Raw genomic sequence first — 25,496 nt, forward strand, 5'->3', positions numbered from 1 at the left:
GAGGGATGGTCATGTACCCGAAGAGTGGAAAAGGGCTAGAATCACTCCGCTTTTCAAGGGTGGGGATGCAACTAACCCAATGAATTATAGACCAATTTCGGTTCTACCCGTGTTATCGAAGGTTTTGGAAAAAATTGTCTTCAAACAAATGTATAAATACTTGAATGAATCGAACATTTTAGCGCATAATCAGTACGGGTTTCGACCAAATTTTTCAACTTGTCACGCTTTGTTGAATATGACAGAAGATCTAAATAAAGCAATTGATACAGGTCATGTCATTGGTTTAGTAACATTAGACCTGGAAAAGGCATTTGACATGGTATCCTATGAAATCCTTTTAAAGAAAATGAAATGTTATGGTTTCGATGACACTGTTCTCAAATGGATAAAGGATTATTTTTACCTTAGAAAACAGGTTACAATTATCAATGGAAATAGGTCGAAAGAATCTTTTGTAACATGCGGTGTGGCTCAAGGGAGCATTCTTGGCCCATTGATGTTTATTGTCTACATGAATGATATTCCTCGTGTCACCAAGTACAGCACAATGTCGCTTTATGCTGATGACACGTGTTTGTATTTAGCATCCAAAGACCCTATTCAGTTACAAACAATGCTAAATTCTGACTTGCAGTCTATTCATAATTGGTTGTTGCATAACGAACTCTTGCTAAATGTTAAAAAGTGTAAGGTCATGTTATTAGGTACAAGACACAGACTAAAATCGTTTAGAGATGTTTTCTTTCACATAAATGGTCAACCATTGGAGGTTGTCGATGAATGCAAGTATTTAGGCATTGTGATAGATAAACATTTGTCCTGGAAAGGACAAATAGACAATGTCAAGTCTAAATTGCTTCGAAGTTTTTTTATGCTCAGAAGAGCAAGACCGTACATTGATGAACAAACTGCGATGATTCTTTATCAAACAATGATACACCCGCATTTCGATTACTGCAACATCATATGGATGCATCCAAACTCCCAACTGTTAAAAAGATTACAAATAATCCAGAACAGAGCCTTGCGTACTGTGTTACAAGTAGATTTCCAATATAATAGAGTTGAACTATTCAAGAGGATTAAAGTTGACTGTCTAAATGTTAAAATAAAAAAAGGACTTAGTAACTCTAATTTTCAAACTTTTAAATAATCTAGCACCAGTTCTTATTTGTTCCAGACTATGTACCAAAACGAGCTCATATTCACTAAGAAATATTGAAAGAACCCTAGTTTTAGATAAACCCAACACAAATATTTTGAAATTAAGTACACTGTATAATGCATCGCATATTTTCAATGAACTTCCTCAACTGGTCCGGAATGAAGTAACTCTTTCTTCTTTTACCCGAAGCATATCAAATTTATTTCCCATGACATTTTAGCTTTATCATTAAACTACACGTGTGTATATTTTTTGGTGGTTTAGGGGGGGGGGGGTGCTCTGCGTGTGTGCAATATAGTTGCGAAATATGTTATTCTAATGTCACTTTGCTTTTATTATTCACTCATGATAAATTTGTTTTTGTTGTTTTTATATTATTGTACGTATGTTCTACGGACTTGCTGAAAAACAGCCTGACGGCTGATAGCAGGTTTTTTACCGTATGTAAATAAATAAAACAAACAAACAAACAAACAAAACTAATTCTATCACATCCTATTTTCTTACCTTTTTTTTGGCGTTGTCTCTGTCACTGGGGTATGTTTCACGATGCTGAGTTGCCATGTCTTTTGATACTCGTTCTAGAAACCAAATATATATTGCGAAACATACAGTTAAAATGACTAGTTGATAGGGTCAGCTGGGTGCAACTGTTATTCTAGTCGTATATATTTAATTATTTTCTAGTCGTATTTTACTTGAATTGATTTATTTCTGATTGGAATATATGTCAGAAATGTGATTATGAGTGATTGCCATATCAGTTGCACCTATCTGACTACTGGTTTAGTCAAAGTGACTGATTTGTTCTAAGAGTGATGAGTTGACATTTCTATGCATGAAATGAAGAAAGAAAGAAATTTTTCCTTCAATGAAGATCTTTATCTCAGGCTCCAAAATAAATACATAATAATAACTCGTAAAATACGTTTCTGCCATATAATTATGATCTGTCCGCCTTTATAACAATTTTTTTCCTCTTTTTTCTCATCACATCATAAATTAGTTTCTACTAAATGTTTGTTTGTTTCTTTTCTAGTTATGAGCCTTCTAATCAGTGCAACATTTCTATACCAGTCATATTTATTTGTTGCCGATTTGTCTCTGCTCTAATCTTTCCTAATTTACATTAAAAATGTTCGTGTAACAATTACCCGGGAAAAATTATTCACTACAAACTCTATCAATCTATCCCATGATATGATTTTTCTGTTTTGCCGAATCAGAGTCGATGGGGCAAATAAATACTACATAGTGTATGGCATTTGATTTTTCCTCGTTACGAGGGTGTACAATGATCAAAGTCCATTTCAATATCATATACTATAGCGGAAGAAATTATGCTGTACGTACACTGCAGCTCTGTAATACATACTTTATAATAATCATAACGGGATCATTTTCACTGCAAGCAAATAGTTGATAAAATATAATGTACGATATCCTCATTTATTGGAGTCATCATACATTGGAATAAAGTCAATGTGAAGGTAATATGATGTGTTTTGTTTTAGTAGACATTTTATAGAATATTATCAAATGATTTTGCCTTAATCTATCTGGTTATGTTGTTAATAAAATGGTTGCATTCAGTCGTCTTCCCCGTGCAGTCTCACTGTGATTTGAATGATAATAATTTTCATTACACTGTACATAAACCAAACGAACAATCATAAATTCATGGGCTTGACTGACTGAAGGAAGGGCAGGAAATTGTTTTGTCAATGCACCCCCCCCCCTGAAAACGAAAATTACAATAATAATTGTAATCAAATGTATATATTTTAAATGAAATTGTTTATTACGTTATTGAAGAGAATCTCACTAGTCGCATACACCCAGCAGGCTATAGCAGTGGTGTATTGAGTAACACATTTTTTTTTTTTTGGGGGGGGGGGGCAAAACATGAAGTATGAGGCAAAATCTCTCTCATCCTAAAAAATAAAACCAACGATTGTGGGAGAGCGAAGCGGAGAAAAAAAACCGTTGACACTTTTTGATACAAAAATCAAAGTTTGTGATGTTTGTGATAGAGTTTGAGATAAAATTGCAGAAGATGGCCCCCTTTGGTTCCCTTCCTTTCCATTTCTCCCTTTTTCCCCTTCGTCGTGTATTTGTTTTTTTTGGGGGGGAGTCCAAGGCCCGACGCCCCTCATAATGAACTCAAATCTGTTATTCTAAACACTTATTTAAACTTTTAAAACTACAGTGTGTTGTATAAACTTAAACAAGGTTTTGTTTTTACTCTGTATACTAAAGGCACTCTAATTGAGACAAAAGAAAATATCTTCATGCACGACTAGCAAGTTTACAATTAGCAGACCATTGTTTGGTATTCTTTTTTTTATTGAGTGTTGGTTTTTATTTTAGAGTGGTGCGTATACAAGAAGTAGACCACCGTTCTTACGCTCAAATTACTATTCCAATACATAGCACATTTCCTTTCGCGAAAAAAAATATCGCAATGATCACCGTTCGAAAACTTTTTTTTCGTCGCCTCTTCGTTCTAATTCGTTTCTTTTCTTCATGTATGTGAATTCGGTTCGCACGCTCGGACGCACTCACGCACGCATCGAAGTCCGTATTCGCCCCCACATAGATGTACTATAATCATAAGGATGTGATGCAATTTATGATTATAATGGGGGGGGGTGAGCTACATCTTTATGATTCACCCCTACCATGCCTATTCGCACTAAGCGCGCCAGAGTCGGTCGGTCAGCAGTGTACATCATGTACATATTATTCGTTAGTTTACAGAGGCCATCGTTGTCACCAAATTCATAAACAGTTTGCATAGTTCCGAAGACCGTCTTTTTCACGATTAGTCAGTCTCAATGCTGGCTCCCTGTTTATTTTTTTTTGCACGCAACGTATACCTACCAATTCTAGGGCCAAGCCCCCGGCCTGGCTACCATCTTCATGTATTATGACTAGCGACCCTTCGCTGAATTATGACTAGTTGTTTTTCTTTTTCCTATCATGACTTTTGGACAGGTCAGTATGACTATAGCATCTGGACTCCGAGGATAGAAGGAGATCCAGAGTAATTTTTTTTCTTCTATTTTCTGTCCGAACCGAGAGAGTTGAAGCGATCGAATCCATTTACCTGTTTTCTTTTAAACTCTGTCTCTCTCTTCAATCACTTGTTTCCTATCTGCATGCTCTTTCATTATTTGCCATAAAATTTTTCTTCTTTTTACATTGAAATTAAACAGTTGACAATTCGTTGTAATAACTATGGCAAGAAAATCTACGTAATGTTTGAAAGGAGACGTTAGTTTCAACCAGTATTCGTTATAAAAACAAAACAAGAAAGTTCCATTTTCACTGTAGATATTTTGCACTAGCTACCCCTCTCCCCATCCCACGTATGAGAAAACAAAAATCGTGAAGTTGCCGTGACCAAGTGGTTATATCGCCTGACAAAACATAAAACATTCAGGATTCGAATCCTTGTCATTGCACCTACATGCACTTCTCTTCTATTATACAAGAAAAAAGACCCCAAAAGTTTAGTGTACATATTATTGACACATAGAACTGGTGCACGAAATTTTTAGATAATAAACATATACAACATTTTATATTTCGCTTAATTTTTTTATTCTAACATGTCTACATGGTCTAAGCGGTGCATTTTTATTACCCCTAGCACAGCTACTATTAGCACGGCCGCTCGAGCGTTCAAGGAATTTCTACCTACCTGGCACCCTTTTACTACACTTGGGTGGAGAGAGACAAATGCAGATAAACGCCTTGCCAAAGGACGAGAGTACCGCGGCTTGATTCGAACCCGGACCTTTTGGTTCAAAGTCCAGAGACTTATCCACAACACCCTTTTGCGGGGTTTTTAATATTGTCAAATTTTTAATGATCGATTACAATCATATGAATAATCAATAAACCGTTGGTTGATTTATATTGTAACATGCACAATGGCTTGCATAATTAAAAATGAACGAATTTAATGAATACTATTATGAAACGAAATACTATTCTTCAAGCACTCTCTTGAATCTATTGAAAAAATACATAAGAGGATTTAAAAAAAATCAATTTTTCTATATAAATAATTAACCTTTGAAAATGCCTCATTATATCTTCATATTCAATAGTGCGCGGATGTTCAAATCGGTGAAAAAGAAACTATAAATCTGATAATGAATTAAGTTATAAAGAGATAATTTTGTGTGAATCTCTCTAAAATTTACAGGCCTACGTCTTTATTTCGCACGTATAAATATCTTTTAACAAATAAAATTTCAGGATTATGATTAAGTTTTCTAAATAATTTTTTCTGATCTCTCTGAGTTAGATTCTTCAACAACTTTCTTTTTTTTATTCATAGGCGTACGGCAAAATGAAATTGACCTTGACTTTTCAACAAATATTAATTCGACAAAAGAGCAATATTTCCTTGACAACTGGCAACCATGAAGTATTTATGACATATATTCAAAACCAAAAAATAAAAGGTTTTGAGTGATCGGTGTCATTTGAATGTCAGCACAAATTAATTATGAAGAGAAACGATTATGAAAGAAGCGTTAATTATCGCAATTATTTCGTAATTAGGATCATGATTATACCATAATTAAAATGCAAATTTTCTAAAATATTTCAAAAATGCACCACTGAAAGAAACAGTTTACAATTATTTTCTAGTTTCATATGAAATTTGAAAATCAGAAAATTAGAGCCCTTGCATATTTAGGCTACTAATGCTTATTGCTAAAATTTCTTTGGTGAAATTATATCTCGCATTTGTGATTAAAAAAATAACTGAAGTAAGGCCTACTTACTTTTTTGGAAAGTTGAAGATGAGTCGTTCCGTACCAAGATGGACTGTGAAATAGATGTGAGAAGATAAATTGAAAAAAAGGGTTAAAAAACTACATGAAGCTCTCTCCCAGCGCAAAGCAAAATGAGGTAAATACAATTGTAATTTACCAAAAGAGTGACTCTACAATCATGTGCCTGTATCGGTATATGGTATCGAAACGCCGCCCGAGTCTTCGAATCCAGAGAGTCCCAAACTTTTAGAAGGTTGAATGGCTGCCACGAATAGTAGTGATTGTGAAGTCGTGAGCTCCCGAGATATAGAATCACTGTAGTATATATAGCAGACCCAAAGATATATGCAACTTGTGCTGGTTAATACTGTTATGACAAAGTAAATCGATAAAATAAGGAAAATAATATTAGTTTGGAATAGTTTTTCTTTTCAACTTAATGATTTTATTAACGCACGTTATTGACTAAAATTTGATTTGAATTCCATTATATCCAGCCAAATATAACGATGTAATTCAAGAGACTTGCATTTAATTTCAGTTTATTTTATAATCGATCTATGACATAAAAATCCAACCCCACACATGAAGAATGATGAAAATCGGGGGGGGGGGTGCTCGGGAAGATGGCTGCCTTATTTTAAACGAGATAGATATTAAAAATGTTATTGATTACTCCTTATCTAACCTCAACAGGGTCTTCAAATGAGACTAAGGTAGCACGTTTTGTTGTTCTCATAAATGAACGCACAATTATAATGGTATAATCACGTACATGGAGCGCTGTACGCTTAACGATTGATTTTAGAGCTGATTGCATTGCTTATTGCGTATGATCAATCGTAACATGAACCTCACTATCAATTGCAGATCCTTTGTGTTACCGGGCCGTGGTCTACATTTCTTTTCCTCAATCTTTTCTCATCCTTTAGAGACTTTATATCTATTGACTTTGTTGGAAGTGTGATGACAGTTTGAGATGAAGTAAGGTTAATCCCGGGGCCTTATACACAGCAAAAAACTGGTGTTAACCGGTGTACATAGAGGACCACACCAGTTATTTTACACCGGTGTTAAATTGGTGGTCTTAGTTTTACACCTTTAGGTGTTATTACAACACCTATGGTTGTTACATTTACACTCTTTGGTGTTATGTTCAATCTCTAGGGTGTAAACACCTCAGGGTGTGGTCCTCTATTAACACCAATTGGGTCAGTTTTAACACCACAGTTTTTACAGTGTAGGCACTTGATTTTCATCCCGGTTGAAATCTTTATTTCTTTGAGAAAAAATGGAAATAAAAACAATCCATTCATTTTCTGGCTAAGGCCAGTTGAGGACTCATATTTCACAATACTGTATAAAGATTCAAGTCCTAAAAAAAATGGACCAAAAATTTTTAGTAACATTTAAGGCCTTAAAATTCACAGTTAGGAAAATATGTTTTAATTTCCAAGCTTCATTATGATTTATTGTTTCTTAATCTTTTTATTGTTTTACTTTCATTAGTATTCGCAGTGGAAGGGGAGGGGGTGATATTCAGTACATAAGTAAAAACGGGAAAACCACAAAATGTATTGAAGTAAGAGATAAAATCATAATAATTATGTATAAATCCTTCTATGACAATTTTCAAAGTCATATTTACACATGTTTATTTGAGATAAGGTGCTTATCATAGTAAGTTAAATGAGCACAACTTTTTTTAATAAGGACCTTTGTTTTTATGAAATTTCTTACCTCTTTAGGCGTTTTATTTATCTTTTAACTAATATTTTCATTCTCATGACAAACACATAAATTGAATAGCATATTTTCAGGTTTGACTTCTTGTACTAATTGTAAGCAAATAAACATCACAATTAATGTACCCCGAAGAATGAAAATAGAAATTCATTTAAGCATGTTTCTCTGCCAGAAATTTCCCTGCAGTTTTATCATTTGAAATATTGGATGAGGAAGTGAATCAGACAACACTGCCTATGGTATGGGGTGCATTACCTTACAGGTAAACAGTGTCTCTGATTGGCTAGAGAAGTCATAGCCAATCAAAAATGTAGATTCTGCTTCACCGCTCTTGAGGGTATTCCCTGTAATGTATGTCGCAACCATTTAGAACCATCTCTGATTGGATAGAGAGGATATGACGAATCACATTTTCAGCCAATCATCATCTTACGTCACTGTACTAACCATAATGGTACTAACAAACACAACCGAACCTACCAGACGCAGAGCTCGCGGGGCGCATATCGCATGCCATTGCAGTGCTTTATATCATTTCAACGTGTCGCTTTCTCGAGAGAACATTGTACTGCTCAGTCATTATAATCATTATCTCAATCAGATTGATCATAGAGAAATATTTAGAGTTTTTCTTGTGATATAAAGATACAGTTGTAAATGGAGAGCTTGTAATTCGGAGCACCGGAGTGGGAAAAGTTATGTTCAATCATACATCTTTTCACCCTTCAAAAATAGACGGGAAAAGCGTTTCATCGATTTGTCGGAGTTTCGTTATATTGCAATGCTTTCTGCCATCGGTCCCAGAATATGATTTCACGGGGCAGCTTTACATTTCAGGTTTTGTGGCACGCTTGAGAAGGACAATTACTATAGTCGTTATATTGCTCATATGACTAACAGTAATATTTTGGAAAATAAAGTTCGTCATGTACGTATGGCAAATTTCAAACTGATTTTGGATCGATAATGATGTTACATTGGAGTAGAAGGACCGATTTGAAATACTTTCATCTTTGTGATGATCAGATGGAGTGCAATGATTCCTCAACCAAATTGATATACAGTGTGTGATCTTATTCGATGCCACTATGAAACATGCGGTTAGTTTGCCTGCTTTAGATTTAAAAACATATTTCTGTGTATTCTTGGTCGCGTTTGATTAATCCTTGACAAAGGTGGATTGAATTTTGGTACATCTGTACATGCTGTATTAAAGATCGAACATGTGAGTAGAAACTGCTTGTGTATAATTTTTGTTAAAAATCAAAGTATAAAACATAAACTAATAGAATTAGGCCAATGTCACGTGTCCTGTTATGTACGCACAATAAATCACGTGCTGCATATATATTTTTTCTTGCGAACGAACGTGTGATCTGTATCAATACTTCTTTGAATTTCCTGTCTCTCCCTCTAGCTGTTCCTTGCACAAAAATTATTTCATTTTTTGGAAGATAGTATATCCTCCGATAAAACTATGGGGCATATCATGCAATGTTTTTAATTTTTTGACTGTAAATGTTGTCTAACTTTTTTCATTATTGCACTTGTCTTGCTCTTGTAGAAGTCTAGTCCTAGTCCGTAGCCGTAGAACATCTACATCATAAGTAAAAAGAAAGCTATATTTATACAATAGTCATGAGAAGGACCTTTATCTCGACAAGATATGATTTCTTTATGATCGTGCTCGTACCCCCTCATCGTGCATGCCTACTATTTGAAATCGTAGTTTATCGTACTTGTGAATGTACTTGACTGGTATAGACAATTTGATATCTAGACTGGATTATCATAATTTTTGACAACATTCCCTTACCAAGACTGTTCCCTCGTTCAGTCTTACATCATCCCCCCCCCTTCCGTCCCGCTACACCCCACCCTTATGGATTCATGCCAACCAATACAAGTCAGGACTCTTAGCATTAAGAAGGTATTTATTGTAACATTCCAACCGACCTGCGCACCACTTTTCAAATTGGCGCCCAATAATTCATGGTTGCTAGGTCGGAGCGCCATCGGCACCAATCTTTCTTGAGGCTTGTCAAGAAGGGGGTGTGGGTGGTTTGTTGATTCTAAGTAACAGGGTTCATTTTATTTACATCGAAACTCATCAGAAATCATGAATGGGAATTATGGAATATCACGTGATCTCATGTCAGTAGTACATAGTAAATTCTATCACATTATTTTCAATCTGATCCGTTACTTAATGATATGCTACATCCACATAGCGCTTTTAACATGTTTCTAAGTACAGCATATATTGTTACCCCAAATTTAGTACTGCTACCTTGATCGGGTGCTCGGGCATTCATGAAATTTCTTCCTGCCGGATAACCATTTACTACACCGAGGTTGAGAGTAGCCAAATCAATGTACATTAAGGCCTTGCAAAAGGACGCTAGTGGAGTACGTTATATGTAGCTGGTCAAACGTGTTTGAGAAAAAATATTTTTTTGAGCTTGTAATACTGCACATTTCAATCTTCGTCTAATCCCAAATCACACAATAAAGTTGATGAGATGGGACAGGTTCGATTCCTGTGAGATTCCGATCATATTAATATCGATCACAAAGAATCTTCATCGGTGTCCATTCATCATCAATATTGTGTTGAATATATTAATACAATCATTCTAAATGTCATTGAATATAAATTATCCCTATGGAAGGATGTTCAATTTATCACTTTGATAAAGTTCACTACATTTTTTCGTAATATTTTACCTTAATTGAATTCATTTTTTATTCAAATACCTAATATTGAATGTAAATAAAATCTAATTTTAGAAACGAAATGTTAACACCGGCAAGGCTTGGCATTGATATTGTATTTTAGTATTGTTTTCAGAGTTTTCTCTGGGATGAAACCTAATGTACATTCATTATAAAGTTTATAACCAAGCAATATGTAGATTCTGCTTCACACCGATCTTGAGGGTATTCCCTGTAATGTTATGTCGCAACCATTTAGAACCATCTCTGATTGGATAGAGACGAATCACATTTTCAGCCAATTATCATCTTACGTCACCGTACTAACACCAGATTATAGAGCTCGCGATGTGCATTGCTGCGGTTCACCATTTCGACGTTAGGCTTCCTCGAGTGAACATTGAATAGGTGTCCAGTCAATAATCATTGATTAACATCATAATCAGATAGATCATAGAGAAATGTTTCTGGTTTTCTTGTGAAATAAAGATACAGCTGTAAATGGAGAGCCTGTAATAATCATCTTCGGAGCACCGTTGAGGAAGAGTTATGTTCAATCATACATCTTTCTTTTCACCCTTCAAAAATAGACGAAAAAAGGCTTGATTTGTTGGAGTTTCGTTTGATTGCAACGCTTTCTGCGATCGGTCCTTACTTTCATCTTTGTGATGATCAGATGTGTAATGATTCCACAACCAAATTGATATACGGTGTGGAACTTCCGGGGGAACTTATTCGATGTCACTTTGAAACATGCGGTTAGTTTTCCTGCTTTAGAATTTAGATTTAAAAATACATTTCTGTGTATTCTTGGTTGCGTTTGAATAATCATGGACATGTTAAGGTGGATGGAATGTTGGTACATCTGAACATCATGCATGGATTAATGATCAACTCAATTTCGAACATGTGAGTAGAAATTGCTTGTGTATAATTTTGATTAAAACTTATGATCTCTTCACAACATAAAATAGCGGTAGAATGTCATAGTTTTCTGCTATGTACACACAGTAAATCGCGTGTTGTATTTTATTTTCCATTGTTTTCTTGTGAACGAAGTTATTACTTGCTTTACTGCTCATGATTTTTAACTTTTAATTAGTGCACTTGTTGTAGAACGCCTAGCCATTAGCCATAGAACTAGATAAATAATCTGAAAATTGTAATTATACAATCATCATGAAAAGGACCTATAATTATATATCAACAAGCTATGCTCTCTTTATGATCATTTTCGTATCCCCTTAGTTTAGTAGACCAAAAGCTTCGGTCTCTGTTTTATTGGTTGTTCCCCTGATCTCCGTTGGCTCCACCTAATAATTAGAGACCGAAGTTTTAACTCGATCTGTACAGGAACTCAATGGTTATATGTTCATGTATTAAGTTCGGATAAACCAGGGAAGTTGGAGTTGCGCGACAGCCGAAGTAAGTCATTGTTTTGTCCTTTTAAGCCCCCCCCCCCCTGTTTTGGTTCATCTTAGGCCAAAACGGAATAACAATCTTTATTTTTGTCCAGTTCTTTTCATATATTTTTATAAAATAAAGACAAATTTCGATGAGCCCCGTCGGGGGGGGGGGGGGATTTTGCATTATTAACCGCTCTAATGGCGACCCGTCTGTGTGCGAGGAGAAATATAAAATGATGTTTAAAAACTCATCGAAACATACGTCTAGTTGTCTTCTTAAGTTGCTAAAGAAACTCATGAAAATGTGCAAACCTATTATTTAAATTTTTGATTTATTATACTTGTTAAGTATTTGATTAGTAGAGAATTTAATACATTGATAATTTATTTTTTGCCAACATTCCTTTACCATCGCCTCTTTCGGTCTTATACCCCACTACTTCCTGATTCATGCCCACCAATACAAGTCAAGACTCTTGACAATTACTTTGATAAGAAGGTATTTCTTGTAAAATTCAAAAATTGTAATCTCGGGTTAACCCCAAATCACACAATAAAGTTGATGCGATGGGACAGGTTCGATTCCTGTGAGATTCCGATAATATCAATATCGATCAAGAAGAATCTTCATTGGTGTCCATTCATCGTCATTATTGTGTTGAACATAACATAATCATAAAATCATTCTAAATGTACTGGAGTATTAAGTGTCATTTACATGGGAAGGGGGATATATTCTATTTTTACTGATATTTTCACAATAATATCCGTGTAATAAATTATTTGACCGTAGAAGTATAGGTACATGTAGGTCGAAGCGCCATCGGCACCAATCTTGCTTGAGGCTTGTCAAGATTGGGGGTGTGGGTGGTTAATGCCCTTTGTTGATTCCAAGTAACAGAGTTAAAATTTTATTTACATCGAAACTCATCAGAAATCATGACTGGGAATTATGGGATATCACGTGATCTCATGTAGTACATAGCGCTTTTAATGTTTCTAAGCAAAGCATAGGCCTACCGTTACCCGGGATCTAGCACCGCTACCTCGATCGGGTGCTCAAGCATTCAAGGGTACCCATTTACTACACCTGGGTTGAGAGTTCCAAATGTAGGCCTTGCCAAGGGACTCATTGTTGTGGTAGGGTAAGAAATAACCGAAGGTAGCTGGTCAAACATGTTTAGGAAATTTTTGGCTAAACCAAAAATCACACAATAAAGTTGATGAGATGGGACAGGTTCGATTCCTGTGAGATTCCGATCATATTAATATCGATCACAAAGAATCTTCATCGGTGTCCATTCATTAACAATATTGTGTTGAATATATTAATACAATCATTCTAAATGTTATGGAATGTAAAGTTTCCCTTTGGGAGTATATTCTTTTTATCACTTTGATAATTTTGACGACAATATTTTCGTAAAATTTGACTTGAGAGTTTAGTGTCAATTGAATTTATGTATTTTATTCATATACCTACCTAATATATAGTGAATGTAAATAAAATAAAATTTAATTTTAGTATGTTATCTATGCATGGGCTTAAACCTCAAATCTATAATCCCGATACTCGTATATTGACGTGAAACATATGTTTTTTTTTCACGATCCAATATATCTTTAGCAAGTAAGTTATGATTTAGCTATTTACCTGGTTCTTAATCATTTACTTTCAATTACTCTATTTTATTTTTCCCCATCCTTGCCAATTGTAAAAGCTTGAATCTTTAAAAGATTCATGATCATTTTTATGTTATATCATGCATTGAAGCAAGCCCGAGTAATCCCTGTTTTTAAAAAAGGCAACAACACCGTGTTGGGAAATTATCGCCCCATATCATTATTGACATGCCTTTCTAAGGTTTTGGAAAAAGTTATTTTTATACGCACGACAAAGTTTCTTAATATACATAAATTGTTTTATCCCCTGCAGTTTGGTTTTCGCGAAAAACATAGTACTTCTCATGCCCTATTGGCAATGATTAATAAGATTGCCAATGGAATTGACAAGTATGAGCATACTGTTGGGGTGTTCCTGGACTTCTCCAAGGCTTTCGACACAATCAACCATGATATCCTTTTATACAAGCTTAATTATTATGGAATCAGAGGGATAGCCTTGGAGTGGTTCAGGAACTACCTCAGCAGTAGGCAGCAATATGTTTCCATAGCAAATGTAAATTCTCCTCCAAAATCTATCTCATGTGGAGTCCCTCAAGGCTCAATCTTGGGTCCGCTTCTTTTTTTGGTCTACATCAATGATTTTTATAAATCAAGTACTTTATCATTCATTATTTTTGCCGACGACTCAAATATATTTTTTCCCATAAGGACCCCAAACATTTACTTGACACACTCAATAACGAATTAAAACTAGTCTCAGAGTGGATCAAAGCCAACAAATTATCGCTTAATCTCACTAAAACAAATTACATGCTCTTCAGCAATATCATTGATGAACTCCCAGGTAACATTACTTTTGATAATATTAATATTCAAAGAGTATTAAGTACGAAATTTCTAGGAGTAACTATCGACGACAGACTGTCATGGAAAGAACATATAGATAACACATGCAAAATAATTTCAAGAAATATTGGAATTATAAATAAAGTTAAATTCTATTTCCCGACTCGTATATTATTAAACTTATACTCTACGCTGATACTTCCGCATTTGAACTTTTGTATTATTGCATGGGGGAGTTGTGCTGATTTTCATTTGAATAGACTTTTACTACTTCAGAAAAAAGCTTTGCGCGTTATTTGCCATTCTCATTATCGGGCACATACGAATGTGCTTTTTAAAACTCATGGAATTCTTAAGATACATGATCTTTACCATTATAATCTTGGATCTTTTATGTTCAACCTTAGTAAAGATGAACTACCAGACGTATTTTATTCTATGTTCACACGAAATATAAATGTACATCACTACCCTACAAGATCTGCTGGACTTTTTCATTTACCTAGAACAAGGACATTATTCACAAACAAACTGTTCATATCTTCTGGTATCAAACTTTGGAATTCTCTTCCGCAAACTTTACGAAATAAGCCAACTATTCATAGCTTCAATAGAGCACTTAAAAAAAATCTAACCAATAACTATAACACTCACATCATTCATCATACTTAGGATATCTTATGGATCTTCTGTTTCCCCCCCCCCCCACCTCCTGCCTTTATTTCGTTTCTTTTTCTGTCTCCTTTCATTTGCTCTACCTGTGCAGATTTGTTTGTTTTTTTTTGTTTTTTTGTTTTTTGTTTTTTTTTGTTTTTGTTTTTTTTCTTTTACTCGTTTTTGTCCTTTGTTGTTGTTGTCTTTTTTTTGTTCTTGTGATATTTCGTCTGTCTTGTTTTGGTATAACTTTTTGTCATGTCTTGTTCTTGTACCGTTCTGTCACGTCCTGTTTTCGCAACGTTTTTGTCTTGTGTGTCCTTTTCACTTTTCTTCATATCTTGTAATATAATCCAGCCTTGTTTATCTTCTACTTGAAAGAATTTGTAAAAAATATACATATTTAACAAGGATTTACATATAATTTTCACAAGAAAGATATGATGACTTGTATATTATATTTATTTTGAACTTCAACAAGTACGATATGATTTGTATATTATATATAGATATATATTGTTTTTTTTGCATTAATATGTCTTATTTATTGAAGGAAACCTTCGATAACAAGCTTTGCTTTCCAGAAGGTTCCTATTTCATTTCAAAATGTTATATTATATATTGCTTTACTTTGTAACTTTGTTAAAATTTTGGAATGAATAAATTCGTTATCAATCAATCAATCAATGTATCTGACGTTTTTTTTATGAAATTTATATCATTTTATTGTTTAAGCCACCTTTCTATTTTATGAAGTATATGAGCTCATAATACTTTTTAATCTAAATAGATGAATAAAAAGGTGTCGCCACATGAGTGTAGGAGAATGTGACGTATCCACTACTGTTTTTTTTTTTAAATGACTGGAAATTGAATGGTAGTTTGAAGAAGGGAATAGAAAGAGAACGTAATGAAAGACACGAAAACCGAAAAATAGATGGAGAAAGAGAGAGAGAGAGGGAGAGGGGGAGAAAAGAATATCCTGTTATTTTGTCATTTTTAGCGACAAATAATTTATGTGCCAGGTTTTATCACAATATTTCAGTGAGAAGAAACAGAAAAGAAGGAGGAAAGAAGAAGAAAAAAAGAAGAAGACAAAAAAGGAGAGGAGGGAAACGGAGGAAATAGTTAATAACATTCCTAACATCATTCACCACCACCGTCATTATTACCAGTGATATTACCATCATCATCATGATCGTCATCATGATTATCTTCATCATCGTCATAATAATCTTCATCGTCATTCTCATCAGTGTTATCATCATCACCATCATCATTAACATCATAATCACCCTCATCATTATCATCATGTGGTTGTCAGCCACAATGCAAAAGAAAACAATAAATCAAATAAATCGAATTAAGCTCGACTACCAGTGTTTTATATTCAAACGTATAAACGACATCTGTTTGTGCATTCAGCATTATGATATAACATAATATTGCTTCATAATTTCACATGGATTACACTCAAGAGGAATAAATGTGCAATCATTGTTTATACGCAAATATGAACAAGATGTTTTTTTTTATTTACATTATGTAATAATATGCATAATAGTCAAGAGACTCTATGCGCTGTACAAATATTAAATTAATGAATTATACGAACTACCGTATATATTACACATAATTTAATTTGTCCATTAAACAAAAAAATATGCCTTACAAATAAGAAAAAAAATACATCAACACATGAAAGTTACAAAATTAATGAAGACAAATAATATTTAACAACAACATACTTTACCGAGCATTATGAATACTATTTTGAATAAAAAAAATAATGTACTGTTGTGTAAGAAAATGTGTTTCAGAATTTCTTCTGTTGAACATGCGTGGATACAAGAATATAAATTAAGATGCATATTTCGGCACCCCTCCCATTAAAATACCCTTGCGTAGACCATGATTAAAAAAAACGCGTTGCTTTTAGTAGATCATACAGGTATGGTAATTGATTGGGGAAATCGTAGTCAATTAAAGGGGAATCCAACCCAAATAAAAACTTGTTTTTATAAGGGAAAGAAAAATCAGACAAGATGATAGGTGAAAGTTTGAATAATATTGGACAAACAAAAAAGAAAGATATGAATTTTTAAAAGTTGTAATATTGGTATTCACTAACCCATGGAGACTTCAAATTGGCCGCATGTGGGATGTCATAGTGATGTAAGGCAAGGACTACTCTTCCATGTACTCCAATACATATTATGGCTAAAATGTCATTTTTCCCAAAAGTTTTATTCCAAATTACATTTTTCTTTCATGAGGACATAAAACAATATACTACATGGGTTATATCTAGATTACTGCCCCAGGGGAATGGGTACTTAGGAGAAAACCACAAATCCCTGATAATAAAGTACATGGCCCTATGGGAAAGTTGTCCTTGCCCCTTGTCATAATTTACTTACCCAGTTGCCAATTTGAAATCTACATAGTATTAGTGATCTCAATTTTAAAGCAGCTATAACTTTCTTATTGCTTGTCCAATTTCTTTCAAACTTTCACCATTCTCTTTAAATCATTTTTCTTCTTCCCAACACAACATTTTATGGCCAAGGCTGGATTCCCCTTTAAATGCAGCACATGCAAAATATAGTAAGATATTTCAAGCGTTTATTTCAGAAAATTTTTGATATATGCAATTTGTAAAGTAATAGGGATCGTTCCTCTGTTGATCGTACAGAACCTTGCTTTTATCAAATCCAATACCATACACCCCATCCCCTCTCCCAACTAAAGAATGTGATCACGATCACTGCATGCCCTGATAATCCAAGGGAACCTTTACAGTACAAAAACGTATGTTTAAGCCTGTCACTCTAACAACAAGTGGTTTAAACTTGTTTGAAATTGATTAAACTGTTTAAACAACTTGTTTAAAAAAATAAAGGTTAAACAGTTGTTTAAAAAGTTTAAACAGTTGTTTAAAAAGTTTAAACGGTAGTAGTTAGGGTGACGGGCTTAAACAAAGTGCTCAAAATGTGATCCGCGATCACTCCTCTAAAAATCCAAGAGAACCTTGTCTCCCTCCATCAGTCCACAGAAGACCCTATAATGGAATAATGAAGACATGACAAATTGAAGTAGGATAATGAAAAATAAATATGACATACCATTGCAAGTAGCACAATGAGACGAACATTTTGAGGGGGCCAACATGGCGTATGGGGCAATATTTTTTTCTAAAGGCTGCGAACGAGCAAAAAATTTGACCCTATTAAAATATGATCTTTGGTTAGATTTTAACATAATACTCATAAGATATTTTCATATTTCACTCCTTTTCGTTTTCGTTTCCCGGTTTTTTTTTCGTGAAAATTTCGGGGTCCATCCCCGCTCTATGTACGGCAGTGTTTGCCATTGATACATAGACGACCGAATCTTTATTCTGAAATCTTTGTTCTCGAAAATCGAGTCTTATGAAATTCTACGGACTATGTATTCATAATTTCCAACGCTGTAGCTTTGGCCAAAATTGACTATTCCCCCCCCCCCCTATTACTCCCCTCTCGCGGAGAAGGAAAACAGAGTAATAGAAAGAACCTCTGTTTTACTTACAAGACATTGGTTCTTCATCAAGTGTCCCCGATCCCGATTCCTCTACATCCATTGTCACGACCTCCTTTTCTTCCTTTAAAATGTAGAAAATTAATTATAAAGTAAATGATGAGATGGAGTTAGAAGACTATTATATACTTGAGAAATTATGCGTAATTTACTTTATTCAATTTCTCCCGTCATTTAGCTTCACCAAAAAACGTGAAATGAGAGAAGTGATAGCATTCATACATATTTTAAATTGGGCCCATATCGAGTTAGAATAGAGTTTCTGACAGTTGTTGTCCCCGCAAAGTTGGTTTAAAATCAATTAGGCCCATGTAGTGATCACTTTTCTTCTTAGTTATGGGACAGTCATATTTGGCAAACGCTGGCCGTACGGCGAGCCGAAACATAGTCAGGCAGCATAATTATTCACTTATTGCAAATGCTGAAATCACAAGGAACAACTTTTAACTTGGTGACATTTGTAATGGTCATCTTGACCATGTTACGCAGTGGCGTAACTACGGGGGGGGGCATGGGGGCACGTGCCCCCCTCCCCATCGGCTGGCAAAAAGAAACGGGGGAAAGGAGAAAAAGAGGAAGGAATGAAGAGAAACGTAGTGGGGAAAGAAGAAATTATTTTTTTTTATAATTTTATATCATATTATGTTATGTTATATTACATAAGAAGCATTTTTTTTTCAAAACTTTATGTAACATTATTTGTTCAAGTGATTACTCTATTTTAAGGTCTTAGTTCAAAACTTCAAAAGTCCTTATCCAGAAGATATAAAGAGTCAAGACATGGTCATGGGGGGGTGAGCTCATTTGAGAATAATATACATTAATATTTATGATTAAGGGCGATATGTATTGTTTTGACTTTAGGTGTATATGCTTATATATTTAACAGGTCATGATAAGTTATTAAAGGTATATTTAGGGGTTAAAACCAATCTTACAGTGTGCTGATATGTATTTGCTGGTGACCACAGTGTAAAATTGTTTGATATGTTGTTATCTGACCATCTCTGCACTCTTGTTTATTGTGGTTTGTAATGTCTGATATTGTTCCAACCCAATAATACAAGTGGATAGATGTAGTAGGCTATATGCAGAGTCAGAAGCGAAATGGTAGTCAATTCGAGTCAAACCTTGTTGATTGATATATATTTCCTGTTCAAGTTAGTATTAGGATTGTCGAAGATGTGGCCTAAGCAAATGTACACTGTTAGAAAATTTGTCCTTAAAATAAAAGAAGTTCCTGCAGCAGAGTCTCGAGAACACCTGTAATCTTACCAAATAGCGTAATCTTACAGGAAATTGGTATTGGGTGTATGGAACCTTACATATTTCCTTTAATAAAACACCCTTTCCCCTTTTTAAACAGACCAGGGGCCCGTTGCAGAAAGATTTGCGTTTAAACGCAAGTCAAAAAATCAATCGCAAGTCCCAAATGCGCGCTGTTGATTGGTTGAAAATCAAGTTGCGCGTGATTTTTTAGAGTTGCGATTGATTGCAACTCTTTCTGCAACGGGCCCCTGATCTGTTAAATTGCAGAAAAATTCCTGTTTTATGAATTTACAGAATGATTCTGTGATTGCTCTTTGCAAAATAGTCTTTCTTTTTTTCTGTAAAATCAGGGTATTTTTAACAGTGTAGGTTTGGCCATCCAGGTGCATCAAAGATATGTTTGATGTAGTTGGCATCGTTTATGTATGCTTTTAATTATGGTAGACGCAATGATAATACTGGATCTCAGTTCAGAATCTTAGGCATCAGTCTAAATAATATCCAGGATTCTGGGGCTCGTAAAATGAACACATCATGATTATGACGATCTTGGACTGATGACCAAAGACAAGGGTGGACAATGCGCCAACTGGTAAAACAAGAGGGATAACTTTTGTTATAACCTTGCCATGGTTTACTTCAGCGATATGTGATTATTCTTTCTGGCAAAAAGGCTTCCAGGCAGCTCAGTAAGTAGGAAGAAACCAAGAAAAAAAAAATCAGCAACCATCCACCATCACAATGAAAAATGCACTCTGAAAACAAATCAGTCAAATTGATTAAATCAGTAATCAACTGGGGGCGATCTATGAAAGGACTTGTCGGACGTTTTTTCCGACAAGTCCTACTTTATCCGGCAATTACCATAGTAACAGTACCTCTCAGCCAATCAACATCAGAGAAAGATGTCAGATTCGACAACTTGTCGGATGAAAATGTTGATGAAATACTCCCCTGGTTGCAATTGACATGTGTAGTAACATTTCTCACGTATATTCTGGTCAGAAAAACCTGTTCCCTATTAACTATAGTCATTTTGACCGATTTGTTTCGAGTGTGTGACCTTGACCATGTGACCTAAGACTCGTGCTATCTGATTACACTCATGTTCACATTTCATGAACTACTAGTATATCCATAAACTTCAAAGTTTCAAAGTCATGATGGAAATTCAACAACTACCCTAAACATGACCAAAGTCCATTGACCTTAAGCTACCTTCGACCTTGGTCATGTTACCTGAAACTCACGCAGGATGTTCACTGATACTGATTAATCTTGTGTCCGAGTTTCAAGATACTTTCGAAGTTAAGATGTCATTTCAAAAACTTAACTTTGGTTGAGATTTCAATGTTGACGACGCCACCGCAACCGTCGAAAAATCAGCGCTCTGCTAAGCAGGCGAGACCCCCCCCCCCCCACCCCAAAAAAGAGGGTTAAGAGAGAAACAGTAGAATACAGCATAAGCACACCAAATTTATACCCCGGGCTTACAATAATATTAAATAAACAGATTAAGAAAATACAGACAATCACAAAACTGAAAATTTGATCAAAATCGGACAATAACAAAGTTATGACGCGTTACATTTTTGCATTGTAATAATTATTACAGTGAAACAGGTCTATGTAATATGAATATTCAATAAAAAAAATTATGGTATTATATCCCTACTTGTTCTTTTGTATTACATTAAATTATGCTTATTCCAATTTTGTCTACCAAGAATTTAAAAGGAAAGTATTGGTAACCGATTTAATTATGCATTGGATACCATTGTTGCAACTTACTTTATTGTAAGAAAGACATATCGTACACATTGTATGAAAATGTGAAATAACGATAAGTAGGGTGCATTTCATCATCAGCCCACTTCATCAATGTTCCTGGCTATTTTTTAAGATATAATTATTTTCAGCCATTCCATGCGCAAGTTTTAAAAAGTGTTTTGAGAAACATTGTTTTGGCGTTGTATTGCGTAGGAACGGCGTACATTTGCGTAGTGTTGCGTATGATTGGCGTACAGGTGCGTAGTGTTGTGTTGGCTTGCGTCGACTTGCGCAGACTTCATCAGTGCGCCAAAATGTACATGTTTAATTTTTGCGCGCCCCCGTACCGATTGTGCGTAGAGTTTCGAAGGCAAAACGAAGGGAGGCGTTGCGTTGCGTACATGTAGTCTCTACGCATAGGTACGCAACTCTACGCAGATCTCTGTGTAAAACCCCCTTAAGGGTTTGTCAAGTCGTATCGAGGTATTCCTGCAATACCATGATAACGCAATGATGAAGCCGACGTCTATGTACACTGCACATCTTTTGCTTAGTATAACAACACAAATAAGTTTACGAGTCACAATCAGGGCATTATTTTATTAAATATTAACTTACATTGACCCAATATGACCCTTAACATGGTCAAGTATTCATTTTTATTCAGTTGTTCCTTGTGATGTCACCAATCACATAAAAATGAAAAACCAGACTTGGCTAATTTGGCGACGTAGCCATTATGAAATTATGACATAATATGATGCTGCCTGATTAACAACTGTTTCTTTATAGTATATTTATATATGTGGTTAACGTAAAAATCTGTAAAACGGCTGTTTTCGACTCACCATGCGGACATCGTATTGGAAATGTGACTCCTGCATCAATCAGGCATAGACAACATAAATTACTCTCGGGTCTTTTTATCAAAGTGGAGACAATTGCAGAACGAAGATTCGAACTCTCAACTTTTATACTCTTATGAGTCCAATGCTCTAACCACGTACACGACCCGTAAATGTCATGACATAGCCCAAATACGATTTTAACATATTTATTAACGTTTGCATTATTTTGAATGATTAACTTTAAAAAATATCAATAAGTATATTCTGTGTAGTACTTTTCTGATACATTATCTGAGTTGGAAACTGTTTTGAAACAGCATTTAGAGGGCAGCATTTTAATTTTTAATCTTTGTTCTTTAAGTTTTATTTTGTATCAGGAGCTTTTATTCATATTGTGAATTGGAAAGTGCCAGTATCCATGTTTATGACCTATTGATAGCCATGAAAAAGAATAGACCCGAGAGGATTTTTAACATACTTAATGAGGTTTGCATAGTAGACATGTTTGACTTAAAATGAAATTTCGATAAGCCTATGTGTTAGTAGCTGCACTTTTTATTTTATTTTGAGTTGGTGAAAGTTTTAAAATATCAGGTGCAACATTCACATTTATCAACTTTGTTCTTGAGGTATTATCTCCATCCGAAGCTTTATTCATATTGCTTATTTTTTCCCAGTGCATTATTAAACTCTATGACAAAATTTCTACTACAGTTTTATTGAACTTCGTCTGGATGTCAATCTTCATCGATATCTACCAAAATGAAAACAAAGAAAAATAAAAAAGATAAAAGACTTATAAAATACAAACCAATATGCATACACACTCGAAAAATATCACATAAAAACGAAAGTAAATTGATTTTTTAAATATAGTAATTGTCTTTGACAGATATATGGCGCTATATGCTGTGTATCATCATTATTATCATCATCATCAATTAGAATTAAGATGTCCAAAGTGACTTTTAATAACTGAATACTTTTATTTGAGAAAATCCGCACTTTATATCACTGCCTTACACATTCATTGTCTAATTAGAAAATTTCTATTTCCTTACCTTTTCTTCACCGTGATTTTTGTCAATGGGGTTGGTTTCACCATGCTGATTTGCCATTCCTAAGCGTGAAATGAAAATCAATTGTATTTTTTTCCTTAATCTCCGGAATAATACATTATACATCACATAACATATGTAATACATTTCTGTCATATTATAATCTGTCACCCCCCCCAAAAAAAAAAAGTTTTTTCTTCTCACAAAATTATAGCTAAATTTCTACTAAACGTTATTTAAAAAAAATTAAAGAGTTATAGCATTCAAATATGTGTAATATATATTTTTTTTCTTTTCGATTCGTTCCTTCTCTAATCCTTCCTAATTTACGTTATATTGATTATAAAAGTATTAGACCAATTATTATACATTACAAAACACCACAGTCTATACGGCGATTTGATTCTTTTTCTTTTCCTTCCCAATAAGAGTCTACGGTGCGAATCAATACTGAGTAGTATCACATTTGATTTTTGGTTGTCTATTATAAGGGTATATGATGACCAAAGTCCAATCCAGTATATCTTTATCTTGTTTGTTTGTTTTATTTCCGTAATCAGATAAAAAAATATACAATATACTGGAGAGTTACATACAATAACGGAGGATCACCCAATTCAGCTGTATTTGCAAAATGCTGCTGTTCTTCCTTGGGGTCCTACATTTACCATACAAATTAATATACAACATTAAAAAATACTAAAAACGAAACATTTCCAAGTACAATACATTGAAAAAAAAATGACTTAATTAAATCTGATTTGCATGATCATGATTTTCACTGCACTGTTTTATTAAATAAGCTGCGGAAAGCAAATATATGGGCTCGACTGACGTAATGGTAGAAAATTGTTAGATAATGCATACACCCCCCACAAAAAGGGGATGTTCAGTCATTATCTTGCATGAAATGAAATTCTTGATGTCACTGTTTAAGAGAAGTTCATTATGTCGCTTATACACTACAGGTTATAGCAGTGCATAAGCGTTATGAGACAAAAATATTAAGGAGGCCAGACGTGGCCCATGGGGCCAATTTCCTAACAAGCTCCTGTGAGCGAGCGAAGTCAGGGGACAGAACTTCTACCTGAAAAAAAACATGTAATTAATATACAGAAATCTAACTTTGTGATCGATTTTGAAATAATATTCGTCCTTTCCTTTCCTTCCTTTGCTTTCCTTTTCTTTTCTTTCCTTTCCTTTTCTTTCCTTTCCTTTCCTTTCCTTTCTTTCCTTTCCTTTCCTTCCTTTCCTTCCTTTCCTTTCCTTTCCTTTCATTTCCTTCCTTTCCTTTCCTTTCATTCCTTTTCTTTTCTTTCCTTTCCTTTTCTTGTCTTTCCTTTCCTTTCCTTTCATTTCCGTCCTTTCCTGTCCTTCCTTTCTTTACCCTTCCTCTTTTTTTCCAGGTTGTTAAAATCATAGGCCTCCAAGCCCCCCCCCCCCATCTGTACGCATAGCCGGTTATAGCGGTTATAGCCGACCGATGTATATAGGTTGAAATATTGCAAAATAAACAGACTGATATAACTTTTTTTTATAATATATCTTTCTAATATATTTCATATCCTGTCTATCTATTCTATCTACCTATATATATATATCTAATATCTGTTCAATATGTAAAAACATTCTTATAAAGTGGAAAGTAATTCTTGGACAGTTGCATTTGTCAAAATTGTTCATGTGGTTGTTTGTACTTTTTAAAAAGTCTATTCGCATGTATTGTATTTTACATGTATTATAACATGACTACATTTAACAGAGAATCTTTGCTATGTAAACACACCCACACACACACACACCATTACACACACACACAAACTTTTTCAACATGTTTTTATTAAGGATTTCATTCATATTGATTACATATTCTCAAGATAAATACAAAACAATTACAAATCTTCATTTTATTTCAGCAAGGATATGCAAAAAAAATATATATTTACCGAAAAACTGAAGAAAATTAAAAATGTTAGTTACAAATTCCATTGATATCCGGTGATTTAACTTTTCTC

The 25,496-nt window shown here is 34.4% G+C and overlaps 1 protein-coding gene across 3 annotated transcripts in view; it reads right to left on the bottom strand.

Moving 5' to 3' along the window:
* Positions 1–17,866: 17,866 nt before the first annotated feature.
* LOC121428592 overlaps positions 17,867–25,496 on the bottom strand; it is a 48,593-nt gene continuing 40,963 nt past the window's right edge. The window contains exons 6-8 of one of the 3 annotated variants that reach the window (XM_041625343.1): positions 23,485–23,543; positions 18,528–18,600; positions 17,867–18,018 (exon numbers count right to left, since the gene is read on the bottom strand). In XM_041625343.1, the coding sequence (XP_041481277.1) occupies positions 18,002–18,018; positions 18,528–18,600; positions 23,485–23,543 (149 nt within the window). In that variant the 3' untranslated portion in view covers positions 17,867–18,001. Of the gene's footprint in view, positions 18,019–18,527; positions 18,601–21,714; positions 23,178–23,484; positions 23,544–25,496 lie in introns of those variants that run through there. The other 2 variants (XR_005971812.1, XM_041625344.1) reach the window with 2 other exon arrangements.

Source organism: Lytechinus variegatus, chromosome 15, assembly GCF_018143015.1.
Source record: "Lytechinus variegatus isolate NC3 chromosome 15, Lvar_3.0, whole genome shotgun sequence".
NCBI classification, from domain to species: domain Eukaryota; kingdom Metazoa; phylum Echinodermata; class Echinoidea; order Temnopleuroida; family Toxopneustidae; genus Lytechinus; species Lytechinus variegatus.